This window comes from Pituophis catenifer, unplaced genomic scaffold (genome assembly GCF_029215685.1).
Source record: "Pituophis catenifer annectens isolate HBS135680 unplaced genomic scaffold, rPitCat1.0.hap2 SCAF_1, whole genome shotgun sequence".
NCBI classification, from domain to species: domain Eukaryota; kingdom Metazoa; phylum Chordata; class Lepidosauria; order Squamata; family Colubridae; genus Pituophis; species Pituophis catenifer.
This window is the reverse complement of record NW_027256881.1, coordinates 238,467,808-238,489,420: the sequence shown is the minus strand read 5'-3', so window position 1 is coordinate 238,489,420 and position 21,613 is coordinate 238,467,808. Positions and strand designations below refer to the sequence as shown.

At 39.8% G+C, this 21,613-nt stretch overlaps 1 protein-coding gene across 1 annotated transcript in view; it reads left to right on the top strand.

Moving 5' to 3' along the window:
• DDB1 (damage specific DNA binding protein 1) overlaps positions 1 to 16,311 on the top strand; it is a 28,489-nt gene extending 12,178 nt beyond the window's left edge. Inside the window, exons 11-27 of the mRNA XM_070931841.1 lie at positions 433 to 508; positions 597 to 705; positions 1,068 to 1,246; positions 1,330 to 1,493; positions 1,579 to 1,686; positions 5,925 to 6,132; positions 7,278 to 7,373; positions 7,688 to 7,799; positions 8,620 to 8,743; positions 9,013 to 9,177; positions 11,467 to 11,561; positions 11,705 to 11,875; positions 12,142 to 12,251; positions 12,352 to 12,521; positions 12,695 to 12,797; positions 15,288 to 15,411; positions 15,604 to 16,311. Coding sequence (XP_070787942.1) covers positions 433 to 508; positions 597 to 705; positions 1,068 to 1,246; positions 1,330 to 1,493; positions 1,579 to 1,686; positions 5,925 to 6,132; positions 7,278 to 7,373; positions 7,688 to 7,799; positions 8,620 to 8,743; positions 9,013 to 9,177; positions 11,467 to 11,561; positions 11,705 to 11,875; positions 12,142 to 12,251; positions 12,352 to 12,521; positions 12,695 to 12,797; positions 15,288 to 15,411; positions 15,604 to 15,687 — 2,198 coding nt within the window. The 3' untranslated portion in view covers positions 15,688 to 16,311. The remainder of the gene's footprint in view (positions 1 to 432; positions 509 to 596; positions 706 to 1,067; positions 1,247 to 1,329; positions 1,494 to 1,578; positions 1,687 to 5,924; positions 6,133 to 7,277; positions 7,374 to 7,687; positions 7,800 to 8,619; positions 8,744 to 9,012; positions 9,178 to 11,466; positions 11,562 to 11,704; positions 11,876 to 12,141; positions 12,252 to 12,351; positions 12,522 to 12,694; positions 12,798 to 15,287; positions 15,412 to 15,603) is intronic.
• The last annotated feature ends 5,302 nt before the right edge of the window (positions 16,312 to 21,613 follow it).

Sequence of the window (21,613 nt, the reverse complement as noted above, 5' to 3'; positions counted from 1 at the left end):
TGTGTGTTAATCCTCATCAAATCTTAGAAAACTGAATATATTATTTAGGAAATTTTGGGGAGGAATCTTGGCAGCCTTTCAGAAAAAGGATTTGGATATTTTGTATGTGTGTGCATTCTATTTTTCTCCTCCCCCCCTTTGGTATATTATTATGTCTTCTCTTTTTCTTGTTACGTATTCTTGCTGTTATTTACCTTTTTGTTATACAACCCAATCTGATAATCTTAATTTTTGAAAGTACAATATATTTTACTTAGAAACAATACCCAATTAGTTGAATATGTTGTACAAGGCCAAGAGCTTTGAATTAGCATTGATGAAACATTGATGATTCAGAAAGTGTTGGGTTGGTATTTTTATTTGTTAAGTTATGAAATCCCTTGAGTTTTCCAGAGTAATTTAATAAGACTGTACTTTGTCTCTGAATTGCAGGATTATGGCCTTTGAGGTCGGACTCTCACCGTGAAACTGATAACACCTTAGTGCTGTCTTTTGTGGGACAAACCAGGTAGAGGAATAACATCCATGAAAGTGTTGAATATGGCTCTTGGTTAGGTCTTCTGGGGAGTTTGATTGGGCTTTCCTACATTTTGCAGAGTTTTGATGTTGAACGGCGAGGAAGTAGAGGAAACAGAACTGACAGGATTTGTGGATGATCAGCAGACTTTCTTCTGTGGTAATGTGGCTCATCTACAGTTAATCCAGGTAATCTCTAAATATTTTTAGTGATAACAATTTTTAGTGATAAAACGTAAGGCATGAGTGAATAAACCTTTGGGATAAAGAGCCACATTTGGAACATAGAATATGTGAGGGTGTTCTGTTCAAAACAATGTTATTTTGTTCATAGTAAACAACATAATTTTTCTTAAGAGCTAGTAATTTTTTTTAATGATTTTTTCCAATTCATTTCAATTTAGTCAATCTTAAAATTAAACATGGTGGATTGCATTTTTAAAAAATTGTAGAAAGCCTTATATGTGACGTAGTCACATATTCTAATGCCTAAAGAATATGTTACCTTTCGGTCAGGAAGAAATACCAATGGATGTTATTTGTCTCTTTAGATAACATCAGCCTCAGTCCGGCTTGTTACTCAAGAGCCGAAGGCTCTGGTGAGTGAATGGAAAGAGCCAAATGGGAAGAACATCAGTGTTGCTTCCTGCAATAGCAGTCAAGTAGTAGTAGCTGTGGGGAGAGTGTTGTACTACCTGGAAATCCACCCCCAGGAACTCAAACAAATAAGGTCAGTCTGAACTAACTATTTTGGGGATATTTTGTGTCAGAGCTGAATATTGCTATAATGTTGACAGTTTAATATCTTGCCAGCTTTACAGAGATGGAGCACGAGATTGCCTGTCTGGACATCACTCCCTTGGGAGACACCAATGGCATGTCCCCTCTTTGCGCTATTGGCCTTTGGACAGACATTTCAGCCCGTATTCTTAAACTGCCCTCATTTGAACTGTTACACAAGGAGATGTTAGGAGGAGGTAGAAATTCCATTTATATGCTTGGTGTTGGGAAGGGCAAGCTAATTGCAAAGAGTGATATTACAACTCGTATCCCCCTTTACAGAGATTATCCCACGTTCCATTCTGATGACCACCTTTGAGAGTAGCCATTATCTGCTTTGTGCCCTAGGAGATGGGGCCCTGTTTTATTTTGGACTGAACATTGAAACAGGTAAAAATACAGTTTTCTGCCCTGCAGAATTTCTTTTTTGATTTCAAACAATGAACAGATTGCATGCCCATCAGGTTTTAGCAGAACTCAAAATCCAGCAAATAGAGCTTGACCCCAAAAATACAAGCAGGAATAGAAGATCTGAATTCCAGAAATCTCTTTGAACAGAGCTAAATCATTCCACATCAAATTTACTGTTTTTTCACTTCAATATATTGAGGCTGCAAGGAAGTGCCATACAGTAACTGTCATTTCCTGGTTCACACATTGTATCAATTTATAATTTATTTATTTATTTATTTATTTATTTATTTATTTATTTATTTATTATATTTCTATACCGCCTTTCTCCCGTAGGACTCAAGGCGGTGTACAGTCAAGAAAAATATAGACACACAAACATCATAAAATTGCTAATTAAAATTGTTACTTAGTTTGGTCAATTAAATAAAACCCAGAATTAGATAACATTTAAAAAATCATTTGCATGTTTGTATGTTTAGCCCTGCCTGTTGGAACATCAGGGTCTTGAGGGCACGGCGGAAAGCACGGAGATCAGGGATATTCCGTATCTCCGGGGGCAGTTCATTCCAAAGGGTTGGAGCCCCCACAGAGAAGGCCCTCCCCCTGGGAGTCGCCAGTCGACATAATTTGACTGACGGTACCCTGAGTAGTCCCTCCCTGTGAGAACGAACTGGTCGGTGGGAGGCTATTGGTGGCAAAAGACGGTCTCGTAGGTACCCAGGTCCTAAGCCATGGAGCGCTTTAAAGGTGATAACTAACACCTTGAATCGCACCCGGAAGACCACCGGGAGCCAGTGCAGCTCGCGTAGGAGAGGTGTTACATGGGCGTAATGAGCTGCGCCCATAATCACCCGCGCGGCTACGTTCTGGACCAGTTGGAGCCTCCGGGTGCTTTTCAAGGGGAGCCCCATGTAGAGAGCATTACAGTAGTCCATACGGGAGGTAACTAGGGCATGAGTGACCGTGCGCAAGGCGTCCCGATCCAGAAAGGGACGCAACTGGCGGATCAGGCGAACCTGATAAAAGGCACCCCTGGCCACGGCCGTCAAATGATCTTCTAAAGATAACCGTGAATCCAGGAGGACACCCAAGTTGCGGGCCCTCTCTGTGGGGAGCAAGATCTCATCCCCTATTGTCAGTGATGGTACCAGCTGACTATACCGGGACGCCGGAAGCCACAGCCAATCGGTCTTGGAGGGGTTGAGTCTGAGCTTGTTTCTCCCCATCCAGATCCGCACGGCCTCCAGGCAATGGGACATCACAGCAAGGGCATCATTGGGGTGGTCTGGGGTGGAGATGTATAGCTGTGTGTCATCAGCATACTGATGAACACTCACCCCAAAACCACGGATGATCTCACCTAGCGGTTTTACATAAATGTTGAACAGAAGGGGTGAGAGGACTGACCCTTGCGGCACCCCACAAATAAGGTGCCTCGAGGTCGACCTCTGCCCCCCTGCCAACACAAACTGCGAACGGTCAGAGAGGAAGGAGGAGAACCACCGAAGAACAGTGCCCCCTATTCCTAACCCCTCCAGCCGGTGCAGTAAGATACCATGGTCGATGGTATCAAAAGCCGCTGAGAGATCTAATAGGACCAGGATAGAGGAGCAACCTCTGTCCCGAGCCCTCCAGAGATCATCCACCAATGCGACCAATGCCGTTTCTGTGCTGTATCGTGACCTGAAGCCCGACTGGAACGGATCCAGATAGACAACTTCATCCAGGTATCGGGGTAGTTGTCGCGCCACCACACTCTCAACAACCTTCGCAACAAAGCGAAGATTGGAGACTGGACGATAATTTGATAATATAGCCGGGTCCAGGGAAGGCTTCTTGAGGAGGGGCTTCACAACCGCCTCTTTCAAGGCGGCGGGAAAGACACCCTCACTCAGGGAAGCATTTATAATCCCCTGGAGCCAGCCTCGTGTAACCTCCCGGGAGGCCAGTACCAACCAGGAGGGACACGGGTCCAATAAACATGTGGCAGCATTAAGCTTGCCCAGAATCCTGTCCACCTCCTCAGGAGCCACAGAGTCAAACTCTTCCCAGATAACGCTCTCAAGACCTGCCCCCGTCTCCTCCCCTGGATCTACCCAATCGGAGTCCAGGCCTTCCCGAATCTGAGCGACTTTATCATGCAGGAATTGTACAAAATCCTCAGCTCGACCCTTTAAGGGATCTTCCCGTACCCCCACCTGAAGTAGGGAGCGGGTCACCCTAAACAGCGCAGCTGGGCGGTTCTCTGCAGATGCAATAAGAGCGGAGAAGTAGCTAGACTTCGCCGCTCTTATCGCCACTAGGTAGATCTTAATATAAGATCTCACCTGTGTTCGGTCAGATTCAGATCGGCTTGTCCTCCAATCACTCTCCAGGCGTCTTTTCCGACGCTTCATCTCTCTCAGCTCCTCGGAAAACCAAGGAGCTAGATGAGATCAGCATCGGGTCAGAGGCCGCAAAGGCACGATGCGGTCCAAGGCCCCAGTAGCCGCCCTGTCCCAGGCGACCACCAGGTCCTCAGTCGAGTCGTGAGCCAGAGTCTCAGGAAATGGCCCAAGCTCCATCAGGAACCTTTCGGGGTCCATCAGGCGCCTGGGACGGAACCATTTGGTTGGTTCCGTCTCCCTGCGGTGGGTGGAAGTGACTTGAAAGTCCATGTGAAGGAGAGAATGATCAGACCATGACAAGGGCTTGATGTCTATATCCCCTATTCTTAGATCATTCAGCCACTGATCAGAGATAAAAATCAAGTCCAGAGTGTGATTCCCCAAGTGGGTGGGGCCTTGAACTACCTGGGTCAGGCCCATGGCCGTCATGGAAGCCATGAACTCCCGAGCCGTCTCCGACATCTCACCAGCAGATGGCAGGTTAAAATCCCCCATAACAATAAGTCTGGGGGTTTCCACCGCCACCCCGGCTATAATGTCGAGCAGCTCAGGCAGGACCGCTGTTACGTGGCAGGGAGCCAGGTACGCAATCAGTAGGCCCATCTGAATCCCCTGACCCCACTTCACAAGGAGGGACTCACATCCGGCTATCTGAGGAACAGTGGCCTCCCTCGGGCAAAGACTTTCTCTAAAGATTGCTGCCACTCCCCCACCCCTTCCCTGAGCCCTTGGCTGATGGAATGCACGGAAACCTGGCGGGCACATTTCCACAAGGGGAACTCCTCCCTCCTGGCCTAACCAGGTCTCCGTAATCCCTGCCAGGTCAGCACCCCCCTCTGAAATAAGATCATGAATGAGGGGGGCTTTATTTACCACTGACCTGGCATTACATAACATCAGCCGTAGACCCAGGGTCTGAGACTCTGAACAACCCGGGAAACGAGCAGTGCTTTGGGGGTCGGAGTGGGCAATCGCTCGTAAACATCGAGTGCGCACTCCCGAAACATAAACATAATGTAATCTGGTTGGTTAACTCATCTGATTATGACTTACTGATGAAATAATGATTATGGGAAATTAGACTAATAGAACTGGCCTATATCTTCTTATCATTTAGCAACTGCAATTCATTCCTTAAAGCGGAAGCGAAATGGTTGCTAAATGAATACAAGACTGAGAGGGAGGGAGGGAAGAAGAGGGAGAGAGACGGACGGATGGACAGACACCCTGCGAAGATCACTGGTTGCTGCCATCTCTTTCAGATAGTTTTCTTATGTAACTTTGCCAGCTCTGGTATGTGTTCTAGTCAGCTACCCAAAATTTGGCTTTAAGTGTGTGCATTGTTTAGAAAATGAGTTTTTTTAACCATCACATTTGCAAATGGTTGCTAAACACATACCTGTTTCCATTTTGTCTTTATTCAAGAAAAATAACTCAAGTTAGACACCAGGAGATCCATGATTAGATTTTTCAGGGTTTAAGAGTAAGACCAGCCGAGGATATATGAATCTTATCTCCCTGAACCATTTTTCAGTTCTAAAACAGGCCTACCCAGTATCCAGAAATTATTATTGGTTCATGGAGAAAGAAAACAGGTGTGCTGTACCCGTATAGACATATAGCTGTATTTTGGGATGCCCTCTGTCTTTCAGGAATAGTTTTAGTACATTTAAAGTGCTACCGGAAATATACTTTTCTAAAATACAAAAACGTTTCATTTTTTTCAGTAATCAAAAGTAGCCACAAAGTGACTAATTTGTCCTGCTCCCCTCTCATCTTCTAGTCTCTCTTAGTGGGTAGGCTCTAATAATATCCTTCCTCTGGCAGGTTTGCTGAGTGACCGTAAAAAAGTAACTTTGGGAACCCAGCCCACTGTTTTAAGGACATTTCGCTCACTTTCCACCACCAATGTATTTGCTTGTTCTGACCGCCCTACCGTGATTTACAGCAGCAACCACAAACTGGTCTTTTCCAATGTCAATCTTAAAGAGGTGAATTATATGTGCCCTCTTAACTCAGATGGGTACCCTGACAGGTAAGTGTGTTTGGTTCCTTTGTTTCAAGTGACCAGTGGGTCCACAAAGCATAGTATGCTCTCTTCCTGCTTAGCCAGTCTGGTCAACTCTTTTAATTAAGTAGCCAGCTTGTCTCATATAAAGAACACAAAAATAAGCAATTTACTTTTGAAATGTTGGGATTAAGAGAATAGGGACAAAATGTTAGGCAGTTCCAAAGTAACAGAAGAATTGCTTACATTGTATCCTTCCTCTTTTCTCTTTTGCTGATGCATCCTGGCTAATGTGACTTTGGGAAAAGAAATTGTCATACACCCATTGTGTAATAAATATTCAGCCAGTTTTATATCTTCATGTAAGAAAGGACTCTTCTATTTTATCTGTATTTGATATTTATTTCTGTGTTAAATTTTATGTAGTAATGCCATGAGAAACTTTTTGAGCGGTCATGAATTTTATCTTCCATTATGCTAGTTGCCTAGTGATGATCACTAGGCAGGAAAAGTGGGATTTAAATTAAATTATTTTTAAAGTAAATTATTTTTTAGTGTCTCAAGTCCCCTGTTCTAGAATAGGTTTGATTGATCTAAAATAATACTCTCCAGAAATACGCTGGAGGTTCCTGATAGAATTGGTGAAACGGTAACTTGCATTTAGGATTGTAGGTGGAAACATAGTTGTGAAGATAGAGATTGGTTGTGATCAACACTAGCAAAATTAATCCATCTGTAATTTATTGAAGGTTAAAAATTCGAAAGAAGTTAAAAAGGCTCCTTTTTTGTACTGCAGAAGGAAGCTGTTGGAAACAAAATCAGAAATATACTGCACCCACCATAAACATACAAACCTTAACTCTTGTCTTTGTCTGCTCTACCAATATGTGAGCTGTTCTCCATGTATATTTTCTCCCTTGTATCTTAATGGCCAGATGCTCCTATGTATACTTGATAGTTCATGAAACAATACTGGTTTTGACATATATTTGCTGCAGGTTTTGTTTTGTTTTTTGTTTTTTTTTTACATTTTCACTTCTGTCAAGTCTTGCTAAGTACTGTATAAATCCTAATATTGGATTATTTCTGAAATGTAGTAGGTAAATACTCTAGAATTGAGAGGTATAGTGGAGTGATTTTTTTCTTGAAAATGAAATACTTTTATTTTGTAGCTTAGCTCTGGCCAACAACAGTACTTTGACAATCGGCACCATAGATGAAATTCAGAAACTGCATATTCGCACTGTTCCCCTTTATGAATCACCCAGGTGAGCAGAGCTAGTCTTGTTGCTGAGAATTCATCAGCTTTTAAATAATGTAACTTTCCTCCTTCCTTCCTTCCTTCCTTCCTTCCTTCCTTCCTTCCTTCCTTCCTTCCTCCTTCCCTTCCCTTCCCTTCCCTTCCCTTCCCTTCATTGTGAGGATGATGGATCTTTTCAAGGAAGCATTTGGAGCATTTTGAACTTATTAACATGGATGTTTATGAGTGAGCTGGCACCTAAATTGAATAAATTAAATATTACTTCTAATGTTTCTTAGAGCATATGGATTTTATATGCATGTGTCCCTTTCTGTCATGCAGAAAGATCTGTTACCAGGAAGTCTCTCAATGTTTTGGCGTGCTCTCCAGTCGTATTGAAGTTCAGGATGCTAGTGGAGGAACCACTGCATTGAGGCCCAGTGCAAGTACCCAGGTGAGAACCATCAATAATTGTGTTATATTTGTGTTATAATTTGATGGTATATTTATGGTAATTAATAAGTATTGGAAATGTAAATTTCTTTACAAGAATCTGTAAATATTTTCTATTTTTACTCTCTGATTATTGGTGTATATATATAGGGATATTTTGGTGATGTTACACCGTGATAGAAAAATTATTATACATCTGTTTTTGATTTTTTTTCTTTTTCTTTTTCTTTTTTGAACTATAACAAAATGCTTTAATAAAATTTATAAAAAAAAATAATTGTGTTTAGGAATGGCTTGAAAATGCACTGGTTTCAATAAAAGGAGTCACTGTTGCTTAACATTATTATGTTTATAAATCATTTGAGAAATCATCTTCATTTCTCATCTGATAATCTAAACTTAAAAGACGACTAGGTACTTGTTTTGGGATAAAAATACATTGTGGCTCAGTTACATGTTGGGCTTTCTTCAGTGATTTAAATCCTTGCTAGCATCGTTTTCCATATTTACTTAGCTTTCTGCCTATCTTTTACGAGGAGGTCCATGTGGACTGATTTTCAGTACCTTCAATAAGCAGGAAACCTAGTAGTTTTATACTGGTACTTTAACATAAATCATCTTCCATTATTTCTTTTTCAGTCCAAATATGGTTTTATTCTTCATAAATTTGGCATTTCTGATGCAAACCTTTCTCCAAACAGTTCCAAAAAATACAAATGTATTTTTTTTAGTTATTTCATTCTAGTGAATGTTCTTTGGACTTATTTCTGTTATCTTTGTGTCTCTAGCTTAAAATGCTTACTTTTCTCTCCATATTTTAGGCCCTTTCCAACAGTGTGAGTTCTAGCAAGTTGTTCTCTAGCAGCACAGCTCCACATGAAACATCATTTGGTGAGGAAGTAGAGGTACACAATCTGCTCATCATAGATCAGCATACGTTTGAAGGTATCTACCTCATAGGTTGTATTTCACTGTTTATGAGAGAACTGTTTTGGGGAATCATGAGATTAGGAGAAGAGAGCCATCTAGTGTACTTGCTGACTTGGATCCCTTGAAGGTCCAAGGAGCCATGGATCATCTTGAGGGTCATTTTATTGAATTTCTGAAGGTTTTTGCAGTTGCGTGCTTTATCCACATTGTTCCAAACATTATATTGAAGTCAATATTTTGTTGAGCTCTTTAACACTTTTTTGTTTTTTACTGTTTGTCTTCAGTACTCCATGCTCACCAGTTCTTGCAAAATGAATATGCACTAAGCCTGGTCTCCTGCAAATTGGGCAAAGATCCCAACACTTATTTTATTGTGGGAACAGCCATGGTGTATCCTGATGAAGCCGAACCCAAGCAAGGCCGCATTGTGGTGTTCCATTATTCTGATGGTAAGGACTAACATTTTGGATCTCTTTCTCCCTAGAAACAAATGAGTTGCATGGACTTGTTTCCTTTTATTAATTATTATTTTGTCATGGAAAAAGTGGGTTTGTTCCTAGGTTCTTTTACCCTAAAAGTTTAGAATACTCTTTTCAGCTCCTGAAGAGCCATCTTGTTTGCGTCATATGGAAAAAAATAACCTGAACATCTGGTTTTTTAGAGTTTGAGTATTTAAATTATTTATAATATGCTGAAGTTACCTGGATGGCTTACAGTAATAATGGTAATATTAATATATGTTATAAAAGAGACCTAGCGGGAGATCAAATTAAATCACTGTAACAGCACCACATATCAAGGTCTGCCAAACAAATAAATGGGTTTTTAAAATAAAAGTTTTAAAGTCTTGGAAAATAGGGGGAAAGTGTTCATTTGGCATTAACAAATGAGTCATTGTCGTCAGCCATTCAGTTATGTCCAACCCTTGGCTACTCTTATGGATCAGCACTCTCCATGCCCCTCAGGGGCGGAGCCTGCCACCGCTACCGGTTCGCCTGATCTGGGGCGAACCGGTAGCAACCCACCACTGATGCCCCTCTGTCAGGCACCGCCTACTTCAGATCCACCATGACCATCCTGGTGTCGGCCTTTATACTGTCCAGCCAAGGGGTACTACTAGGGCAGCCCCTTCTCCTTTTTCCACTAATCATTCTCAGCATCTTTGACTTTTCAAGTGAGTCAGCTTGCATGACATGACCGAAGTATGATAGTCTTTGTTTGGCAACCTTGGCTTCAAGTTATATTTTTGGTGAGATTTAGTATAGGACTTTGTGATTTTTGCAGTCCATAGGTTGTGTAATAGTTGTCTCCAGTACCATAATTCAAAAGTGTCCACCCTTGTCCTATCTGTCTTTTTTAGAGTCCAAGTTTCGCAGCAATAAGTACCGTGTTTCCCCAAAAATAAGACCCTGTCTTATATTTTTTTTTGAACCCTGAAATAAGTGCTTGGCCTTATTGCCATGTGCTCAAAAGCCCGATTGGGCTTATTATCAGGGGATGCCTTATTTTGGGGGAAACAGGGTAGGACTTGGAAAAATTATTGCAATGGCTGTGAATCTTGGAAAAGCACAGAATATTCATCAAAATAGCACTTTTAGCAATAGCTACCTATGTTGTATTGCTAAAAGGGAGCACAAGAAGAAAGACCTTAAACAATAATCTCAAAGTATGGTGAAATGGTCAAATAAAGAGATATAAATTCATTCTGATTCCTATTCTCAGGAGCAGCCTAAGATTTTTGAGCCCTCCCATTGATCCTTTCACAGTGATTAGTTGCATGCTAGTTGAGCTAAGAAGTCTTTATTTTCATCTCATTTCACCTCATCAAGAAAATGGATAGTTCAGGTGGAATTACCCATATAGTTTTATGACTGTTGAAGATGATGAATATTTTTTAAGCTAACAACTGACAAATATTTGGGATGATATTGAGTAATGTTGCACAATGAGGAAAGAGACTTCAGAAAAGTAGGTAGAAGTTAAAACTATTATAGTTGTTACAGATTAAGTGCATACTAGGCTTTATTGTATGTTGTGTTATTGTCACAGAAAAAGATTATCACATAGCAACACATACTTGCAAATAGACTTTGATAGTTTACCCTGATTTTGAGGGGTAGAATTAACTCATTTTAGTCACTGTAACTATGTGGCTACTAAGAGTTGATACCAGCTTTGATGGTACATAATCATAAGAGAGCCAAGGAGTTTTCTGTCCACTTCAACATTTGAAATTTCCTGAATGCTTACAGCTCTGTAGGTGAGGCACCATCTTTATGAAGAACCCCTGGCTGAGGCGAGCATAAAGAAATTGTAACTGTTAAAAAAAGATAATTAAAGACCTCCCTGACATCTTGCACACCAATCTTTCTATGTCTTGCTCACGTTTAAGGTTGGGTATTGCCATATTTCAGAAAATAATTGGAGTTCACTTGCAGCTAGCATTTACATTTACTCTGGATCCATAGTGAGCAAAATGCCTAAATTAACTTCTGGAAGGTTTCATGATAGAATTTTAAATATTTTGTAATGTCATACATTTTATAACAATTAAGTTTATGCTGTAGAAAGCAAGGAGGGCTTAATATAATCCAAGGGGGAAGCTGCATTTCATGGCATAATATCAAGGTGTTTTTCAGGCTGTTAATCTTTTTTGTTGCTATTTGTAGCTACATACACCATGAAATGTAAGGAACCTGTGTATTTTTCAAGTAGTGTTGTATTAATGTGTATCCTAGGTAAATTGCAGAGTCTGGCTGAGAAAGAAGTAAAAGGGGCCGTCTATTCCATGGTGGAATTCAATGGAAAACTCTTAGCTAGCATAAACAGCACGGTAAGGTTTCCAAAGCTCTCACATCGATACTTTCTAAAACTGGGTTTGCTTAGCGAACTGTAGAAGAGAAATGTTTTGGACTCTGCAGTATTATTCCAGATCTGTTTTAGCCTTACCCGTAGAAATCTGTCTTGTCCTAACAGGTGCGACTGTATGAATGGACAGCAGAGAAGGAGCTTCGCACGGAATGCAACCATTACAACAACATCATGGCACTCTATGTGAAGACAAAGGGTGACTTCATTTTAGTTGGAGATCTTATGCGCTCTGTACTTCTGCTTGCCTATAAGCCCATGGAAGGAAATTTTGAAGAGGTAGTAATTCAGTTTTTACCTCAGTGTGTATAATGGAAATTGCAATAAAGAATTTAAGAGAATAGAAGAATATTTGGTGGCAGAAGAAACTACTTGTTTGTGGGGGTTTTTTGTTTTTGTTTTTAAAGGTGCCTAGGTTATCTTAGGTTGGCCTCTCCATTTCACTCTGCATTTAAAACCGTGCATTCTACTTCAGGCCAGAAAAGTCTTATCTTTGTGGAGAATAGATTGACTTGGTAGGTAGATTGACTTGTATATCTTTACAGATCGCTCGTGATTTTAATCCAAACTGGATGAGTGCTGTGGAGATCCTGGATGATGACAATTTCTTAGGGGCAGAGAATGCATTTAACTTGTTTGTGTGCCAGAAGGACAGGTGAGATGACCTTCTAAAAAGGTAGGCCAAAGTGAGCAAATAATAGGTTGGGACAAAGGGTTCACCCTATCCTTTTCCTAGTAAACGTTTTGTATTGCAGTGCTGCGACAACTGATGAGGAGCGCCAGCATTTACAGGAGTTTGGGCTCTTCCATCTGGGTGAATTTGTCAATGTCTTCTGTCATGGGTCCCTAGTCATGCAAAATCTGGGTGAAACATCTACACCAACACAGGGCTCAGTGTTGTTTGGCACAGTCAATGGAATGATTGGTAAGGTTAGATATTAAGCCAGAAAATTTTGCCATCTCCCCATATAGTCTGGTACTCGGGGAGGGCTTATCTGGCAATAAAATAATATCTATCCTTTGTTTCCAAAGTGGTCTTAGAGTAAATAGATAACTATTAATTTCTTTTTTAAAATAATATTCTGTCTTTATTCACAGGACTGGTGACTTCTCTGTCAGAAAGCTGGTATAATCTCCTGTTAGATGTGCAAAACAGGCTCAACAAAGTCATTAAGAGTGTTGGGAAAATAGAACACTCTTTATATCCTTTATATCTTGTGTTTCTCTTACATAATATTTTGTGACATTAGCCATTATATAAGAACCATGAATAGTTCCTGCCTACCAGTTTACAATTTGCAGCACAGAACCAAATGGGTACAGTTCAGCAGTATGAATGTATTCATTCCTCTTACATCTTTAGGAAAAACTAGGGATAGGATACTGTATTTCTAGTCAGAGTTATAGCTTATGTCCCTCTTGACTCCCTTAAAAAAATTGTTTTTGCAGATTGAGAACTCTCTTGACTGGAATATTTATGGGCCTTGGAGAAGTGGTAATACAACACCGGATTAAAGTGAGGACCATATTGGTACTTTAGCAGTGCCAGTCAAAATAGTTCAGCTTTCTTTAGGAATTTATATAATAGCTGTAGATCACATATTTTGCTAGAATTTAGTCTGATTAATTATGGTTTATTAGATATAATTGACTGGATTGACATAATAAATTAAAATTATAAACCATTGTATACAAACTACAGGACATGGGTAAAATAGCTAGTCTATTTTACATTATGGATTAATATGTTGTGTGAACCACTCCAATAGCTACTTGCAAGATACTATAGTACATGGGTGTCAAACTCACCATGTAACCTTGCTATCACATGACATTTCACAATGTTTTCCCCCTTCGAGGAGCTGGGGTGGGCATGGCCTACATGTGACACATACGGCCTTCAGGCCGCCAGTTCGACACCCTTGCTATAGTAGAATCTATCACAGGATGAAAAGAGTACTAAGCTAGTCTTCTATGAATTGTGGGTAATTTGAGGTACAATATAAAGGTGAATTATTGTTAAAACAACATAAGTGGCTATTATTTTAGGTTGGCAGAATTGTCATGTTTTGCTTTGAGGCTTACAGAATCAAAGTTGAAGACTTAGAATGGAAAATATTTTTTTCATTGAACCTCCATACAGTTTACATGTTACATAGAGACTGGGCCAAGTTCTGTTGATAATTATCCATAATACTCCAGGTATATACTTCATAATTTCATTAAATCAAGTTCTCTTTCTCTCCTATGAAGTATTATTTTAAAAACTCGTAAATTACTGTTTCAAGAGAATGTATTTTCTTTTCAGTTTTTGAAGTATTCATAATGGTGTGTGTCAATAAAATACCTTTCATTTGTTGATGGCCAACTTCAAAAAGATTATTACATGGGTAATAAATTCAGAATTTATTTTTAGTTTAAGGTGTGCATGTTATGCATGTCATACCATGTTCCTGCAAACATTATCTTCTGTGTAATATTCCATACGTCAAATATAATAAGTCATAATATGTCATAATAGATTTTTTAAAAATATAACCAGTAACTCTGAGATTTGGAATAGTACCATCATTAAATAGCAAATACTAAGGATTATTAAAATGTTTTCAATGTTTGCCTAAATTATACGGTTAATATTGAAATTATTTTGTTCTCCTGAAAAACAACCTGACCTTTTGAAACAGTGTTCTTCTGTCACATGAGAATGCAATCTGTCATCTCTAGATGAGGATTGCTATTACGTTGGGGCTGTGTAGTACACATATTGCTGTAATATTTGATTTTGACCATGAAGGCTAAAAATTCTCAAGATTGTAGTTTGAACTGGTCTGCTTCTATTGGATAATTGAGGAAGATTAAAAACTTACATTGCACTACTGGTTCTGTTCTGGGTAATACGTTAGAGGACAGTTCTTGCAACATACCATATTTTTTGGAGTATAAGACTCTCAGGAGCATAAGACACACATTAGTTTTTGGAGAGGAAAAGAAGAAAAAAATATTTCTGCCTTTGCCTACCAGCATCCATCGGTATTCATCTGGCTAGCGTCTTTGCAGCAAACAGCCTGGTCAGCTTCAGCACATTATCACAGCCTGATTCAGCACAAGCAGTTGATTGGAGGTTGGATCAGCCTCCTGGAATACTGCCAATCAGCTGTTCCAGACTGCGGGGATTGCCACAGCCTATCGCCACCTCCACGCATTGTGTTTTTGACCTCCACGTGTTGCGTTTTTGGTCTCCATGCATCACATTTTTGGCCTCCACACGCTCCATTTAAGACCCATTCCAGGCTGCTGGGATCACAGCACATCACCATCGATCTCTGCCAACTGCGCGTCATGTTTTTGGCCTCCACGCGCCCTGTTTTTGGCCTCCACACGCCCTGTTTTTGGCCTCTGCACGTTGCATTTTCAGCCGATTCCAGGCAGCAGGGAATCGGCCAAAAATGTAATACACGGAGGCCGAAAACTGGGCATGTGGAGGCGGTGATCGGCTGCGATGTGCTGTGGCGATCCCCGCAGCCTGGAATGGGTCTAAAATGGGGTGTGCGGAGGCCGAAAACGTGACACATGGTGGCCGAAAAAGGTCGAAGTGCATTTTATACTGCAAAAAATACGATACTTTTGTTTTTACAGTAAAGGTGAAGCCATATTTTGCTGAGAGTTTTATTTCCTTGATTCTTGATTTTACCTGGAGATCATTTCATACAGAACGTAAGACAGAGCCAGCCACTGGATTTATTGATGGAGATTTAATTGAAAGCTTTTTGGATATCAGCCGACCCAAGATGCAGGAGGTGGTGGCTAACTTACAAGTAAGTTGAGAAAATTACCCACGTTGAGACAATCCTTGTTGTTGGCCATGACTTCGATTCTGTACTTGCTTATTTGAAGTAAAGTTATGAACTTCGGTTTGCAGCATCAGGCTTAAGAAGAGGTATATACGCTTCCCCTTCTGTCTGCCACACGACTTTGCTTCACCTCTGCCTCTTACTTCCTTGTTTCAGATTGATGATGGCAGTGGAATGAAGAGGGAGGCTACGGTAGATGACTTGATCAAGATTGTGGAGGAGCTCACCCGTATCCATTAGCTGAATGAGAAGAAACTTCTTGCACCTTCCTTCAGGATAGCATATGGAGTCTTTCCCAACTGGTTCCCTCACCAGTTTCACTGTAATGCTAGAGCAGTAGCAATGTGCCTGGATGAAAGTGGGAAATCTCTGAACTGAAGCCATCTTGCTAAGGACTTGCAAATGCAGTGTTGGCAGTTGACGACATTGTATTCTGCTTGGATTCACCATTCATCTGCCACCTAATAGTGGTCCCAGCAGGTTTTTCCCTCTGAGTAACAGCAGCTGGCAAAGATGTCCCTCTGCCTAGACTCTTTCCACCCTTCATTTGCTGTTGTCTTTTAGAACATCTGAATTTATTTTGTTCCTGGTGTTTTGAAGTGGAGATCTTTCCCTATACCCCTCCTTGTTTGGATGAGAAGGTGGCTAGATGGCTGCAGTGGCTGTTGGAGAGATGGAGGTGACGTTTAGCTCGTATAAGGTGCTTTCAGGATTAGGGCTGCTTAATCTCGAGGAACCCAATTGTGGGTAGCAGCCTCTCTATTCCAACAGCTTTGCTGCTTATTCAGGGAGAAGAGACTAGATTGCAATTTTTTCTGTTATTGGTTTTGAAATTTTACCAAATAAAAGTAGTCCAAGAGGAAAGGTTTGGCTGTTGTCAAAATCTTTTCATGCTTTTCTGAACTCCTTTACTGAGGAGGAAAGAAATTTTGTTCTCACATGTTTTATATTTCAACACTCCCATTAGTCTATCTATAGGGAACTGACTACTCTAATTTCATTTTGTTTTTGTGTTTTCTGGTCAATAAGCTTGTAGAATTTTTTTAAGGGGATGACAATATACCTCGTTACCTCTTTTTTTTCTCATTCTTGCCAATAGGAGGCAGACTTTTAAGAAGTGGGTGATGGGATTTTGTTGTTGTTATTGTTGGATTGATAAGCACAGGGTCCTCATTTCCCATTGTTCTGCTGTCACATATTAAGAATTTTCATTCCCTTCTAGCATGTGAGAGTTAGAAAAGACTTTTGCATTGGACGTTTTACTCAAGTTTTCTCCCTTTTCTTTTGGTAAAAGCTTGTCCTGACTATTCTGTGATAAGACTTTATGGGCTGGGGAAAAGGCTCTTCTTCAAATTCACCCCACAAGTTCATATCATTGCATCACAAAATGCCAAAATTAGAGGGAAAATGCTTCACAATTCATTGATAAAAAGTTAAATGCACAGTGCAGCATGCCTCTATTGGATTTGGCTTCAACATTTTTTACCCATTCTCATGAAATCACTTCATTCTCTTCTCAGTTGGAGGGACAGAGAAAACCTGATGTATGGTGGACTTTCAGTTCCATCCACAAAGCCTGGATGTTTAATGTGCAGATGGGGATGGGGTTTATTTTGTCCTTCAGGGTTTTGAAAGCATTTGAGCAAACCTTAAGGAATTATAAAAATGGAAAAACAACCCATAGTTCTTTGATTTGCTCAGCAGAGGACAGAATATTTGTTATAGGTGGTTCTTGACTTATGACATTCAATTAATGATGATTCAAAGTTACAACGGCCTCAGCAAAAGTGACATGATGTGTACTCACATGACCATCATGCCACTTCCACAGTCATGTGATTGCAATCCAGTCGTGATTGCAATCAGTCATGTTATTGCAATCCACTTGGCAACTCGTTCCCATTTACGATTATACTTGCCGCATCCTGCAGTCACATGATTGTGATTTAATGACCCTTTTTGCTGATTTCCAGCAAGAAAGGCCCATTGGGGAAGTTGGACTTGCTTAAGCATCAAGTGATTTGCCTCACGACTGTGTGATATGCTTAATGACTGCCGTCAGTGGAAATTCTGGTCCCAATTCTTTGTTGTAAATCGACTATCTGTAATATGTTGTAAAGGTCAACAACTTCTGGCATCTACAGCATGTACAGTGTGAAGCAGCGTCCTGTACAAATCTTACATGCTAGGTGATTGTGCTCTCCCATACTTTCTAAAATCATGCCCCAAACATTGTTGATGCCAGGAGTTTAGATCTGTTGCTTATGTTGCATTTCACATCTGCTTAGATAAGGTATTAAGGCTTGTGTCGAATGCAACTAACTTTCTGTAAAATGGTATATTTTGCCAAAAGATAAACACTTGGGAAAAAAAAGAACTTGGAAAAATATTTGAAACTGTTTTATACAACATGGAGGCTCTGTAATCATATCTTCAGCCTGTGATTCTAATGGCCAAGCTGCTTGGTAGAATGGAATACTATCAAAAAGCCTGGCTCTATTCTCAGGAAGAATGAGGACAGAAATTTGAAGTTTCAGAGATATTACGACTAACTGCATTCAGCATAGGAAACCTGGTATGCATGAATATTCAGATGATTGAGTGAGCATATTGGAGGCTTTTTTTAAAATTACAAAAGCCCTGTTGTGTGGTAATATACATACAAAAAGTGTGGTGTTTATCTCACAATGGCAGAATGCTACTTTCATTATTTGTCCCCCCTTGTGGATGCCCCTGATTCTTATTTTATTGTGAAATCACAGTTGGGAAGTATCCGAAATGGGGAAAAAACATGCATGCCAAAACTGCTATTAAAGGAAGGGGTCTATACATATTTTTGAAGCCCTTCGTCAATCTATATTGTGCTTGCCTTACATTTCCAAATGAATATGAGAGGCAATGCAGTAATATGTAGTAAACATTGTACAATGTATTGAAATATGTTTGTTTTAGTACATTGAATTTCAGAGTGCAATTGATACAAAACATAGTCCTTTTTGATAGGATACTAATACACAAAATGGGAGAAAGAAAGAAATAAATTTCAATATTTGCATAGATGTGTGATTCTTAGAAAGGGGGAATATATTCATATAATATTACAAGTGAATCATTTTAAGAAAGAACTGCAATGTGTCACTATTTCTTTTTTAATAATAATTTTATTAAATGTTACAATTAAAAAATGAATACAAACTTAAAAAAAGCTGCATATAAAAGAAAAAGAAAATTATAGTGAAAAATATATATAAAGAAATGACTTCACTCTTTATTACAACATGTAAATATTTTAGTAACTTATCGCCTCTTAAACTACAACAAATGAATTTTTCTTTCCATATCCCATTTCTTATCTACAAATGATCCTTAATGCCTCCTGGTTTAGTTGTGGTTAGCAAAAATCCATTAAGGGTTAACAGAGATAACAACATAACTTTCACCTTGATCAAATAAACCAACTTTATATTCCTTCTGTTTATTTTTAACAAATAACAATCAGATGATTGCGAAGAAATACAATCCTTCCACTCACCCCCACCTCCACTATCTTATTAAACCTTTAACCTTCTAACTCTCCACCATCCACTCTCAACTGTCAGTACCTATCCTTCCATCCCACCCCACCCTCCACATCAGAACTGATGAAGTTTCTTGGATGAGAAGCAAATCGTTTTCTTCCTCAAAGGAAAAAAAAAGGCGTCCAGTTGCCTTTTGAAGAAAAAAGCACTTTTGAGTTAGTAGAAAGCATTCTTAATATCTAGATGCAGTGAATCTGATACTGATGTTCAGGATTTTTTGATTCTAAGAGCTAATTGAGAGATTGCAGTTCACCTGTAAAAAACACAAGATCAGGACATTTGTATTGCTGAATGCTCATTAAGAAAAAATATAAATAAAAATAAGGTTTAATCCTTTAGGATTTATTTCTAGATGTGCATATGCATAACTGTCAGAAATCTTCCTGTTTTAGAAAGGCAGCTTGCTGTGTGTAAGATTCCCATCTCCTTGTTTACTTAACTACGGCAGCCTCAGAAGCACAGACCTTAAAGATTATTTCATCACCCAATTTTTAATTGGTATTCCCAGGGCCACTCTCCCCTGAACCTGTAGGTCAGCTGACCATACAAAAAATAGATACCTAAAATTGTAGAGCATTACAAACATCAAAAGGAGGTTTTCTTGAAGGAATCTTGGTATCCTTTTTCAACATGAACAAATGCAATTTGAGCTATAGGATTTTGTAGCCCAGGTAGCAGCAGAGTAAGCAAGTAAGTAATTTTCTCCTTGAAGCCATCAAACAGAATGATGCTGCTGTTTGTTTTCCTCCTGCTCCAAGAAACAATGTGACTTGTGAGAGTCATTGTAGTGCAAGTATAGCAATAGCACTTAGACCTATGTGTCACTCCACCGTGCTTTACAGCACTCTGTAAAGGGTGGGATGGGGACAGAAAGATGGTGCCAAATGCTTTGGATGAGAATGAAAGCCATAGTGCTGTTTCCTTCATGCTTTCTCTTGTGGTTTCCTTCTATATGCTTTTTGTATAAGATGTGAATTAAAGGTTTCTCAGATTTGAGGGAAAGTCTGATTCTCAAATTCTAGATATGTTCCATGTGTCAGTCTCTTTCTACTCTTCAGTTTGCCCCCCCACCTTGCAATAATTTCACCTGCCATTCAAATATAGTTTTTGAAGGAGAGAGGAATAAATTCCCTTTCCTGCCTTCTTAATCTCACTAGTAGAACCAGGAGGCAAGCACTGCACTATGCAGGTAAACATGATGCATCCTAATTGGAAGAGAGCTCCTCCTGGTAATAAGAATCCAGAGTATATTTGATAAATGCAGTTTTATATATGAGGGAAATCAACAGAAAATAAATTTGATGGATTAATCTTTCAGGCGGTGAAATAGAATAGATGGCCAAAAGGTTTTTTTTTTCTTTTTGTAAAATAGTTTCATGAATTTGACCACAATCTGCAAAAGCTTACCTGAGAATAAGTCTCTTAGCCTCTAAAATGCTAAAAGACAATTGTTTCTACAATAGGATTGTTAGTGCTTTGAACATTTCCAAGTTTAAGGGTTATGGAGGAATGCTCTGCATCGTCTGCTAATCATAAAAATAAAACTTGTTTACATTCCCCAAGTTGCATAACCCTGATGAAGGTTGGTACTGGATTGCTTATTACCTACAATATAAGAGTTGTCTGTGGTGATAACACTAGTTGAGCCAAGAATGAGTGTTTGGACAATTCCAAATGATACATTAGGAAAGGAAGGGAATTCTTGTTATTAGAGTGGAGGGTTGGGGGGGGGATGCAATCTCTGGAGGGAGAAGTAGGCTGCTGGTGTAATTATTGAGACAGCACAATAGTTTCCTTATGTCTACTGAGCAAGACTTGCCATTTTTCATTAAGGAGACCCAACTCCTGTGAGTTTAGTCTTTTCCCCTTGCCTGCCCCTTGAGAGAATCTATCTTAATTTTCATGCTTTTCTCTCTGATGAATTTCCTACTTGAACGTCTGAACTGGATTAGAGTGAATCATATTAATAGCTACGATTATTTCTGCTATGTGACAAGTGTACTATTTTTCTTAATGACGGCTATTAATGATTCTATTGAATATGCGCAGGCTAAGCTCTTTATATATGTTTTTATTTTTATTCAAACACATTAATGTGCACTGCTTGATAATTTTCAATCATGGAGCAGGCGTTACACTAAAATCTTAATGTTGGTTGCTTGGTTTTGACATAGTTGGTGTGAATCGCTGTCATTAGTAAACCAGGTTTAATGATTTAGCGTGTCAGGATAAGGCAAGCATCGGTTATTCAATAAACCAAGCTTATGCAAACCCTACTTAACATGGACTGCTGGTGTTTCAGAACGCGGTTTTGTTCACCTCCTGAAGCAACACCTGTTTTTTTTTTCCCCACCAGTGGAAAATCCGAAACGACAGCTGGGCAACTGAAGCGATTTTGGGTTTGTTTTGTTTTGTTGGTTTCTGCTTTTTCTCTCTCCCCGCTTTTCCCCTTCCCCCCTTCCGGCCCCAGCTTTGCAGCTCCTCTCTGGAACAAGGCCCCCAATGTATTGCAAGGGGCAGCAGCCTAGTCTGTTATTCACATCAGATGCGCCTCGGGTCCTCATCCCCCTCGGAGCCGCTTGGAAGCC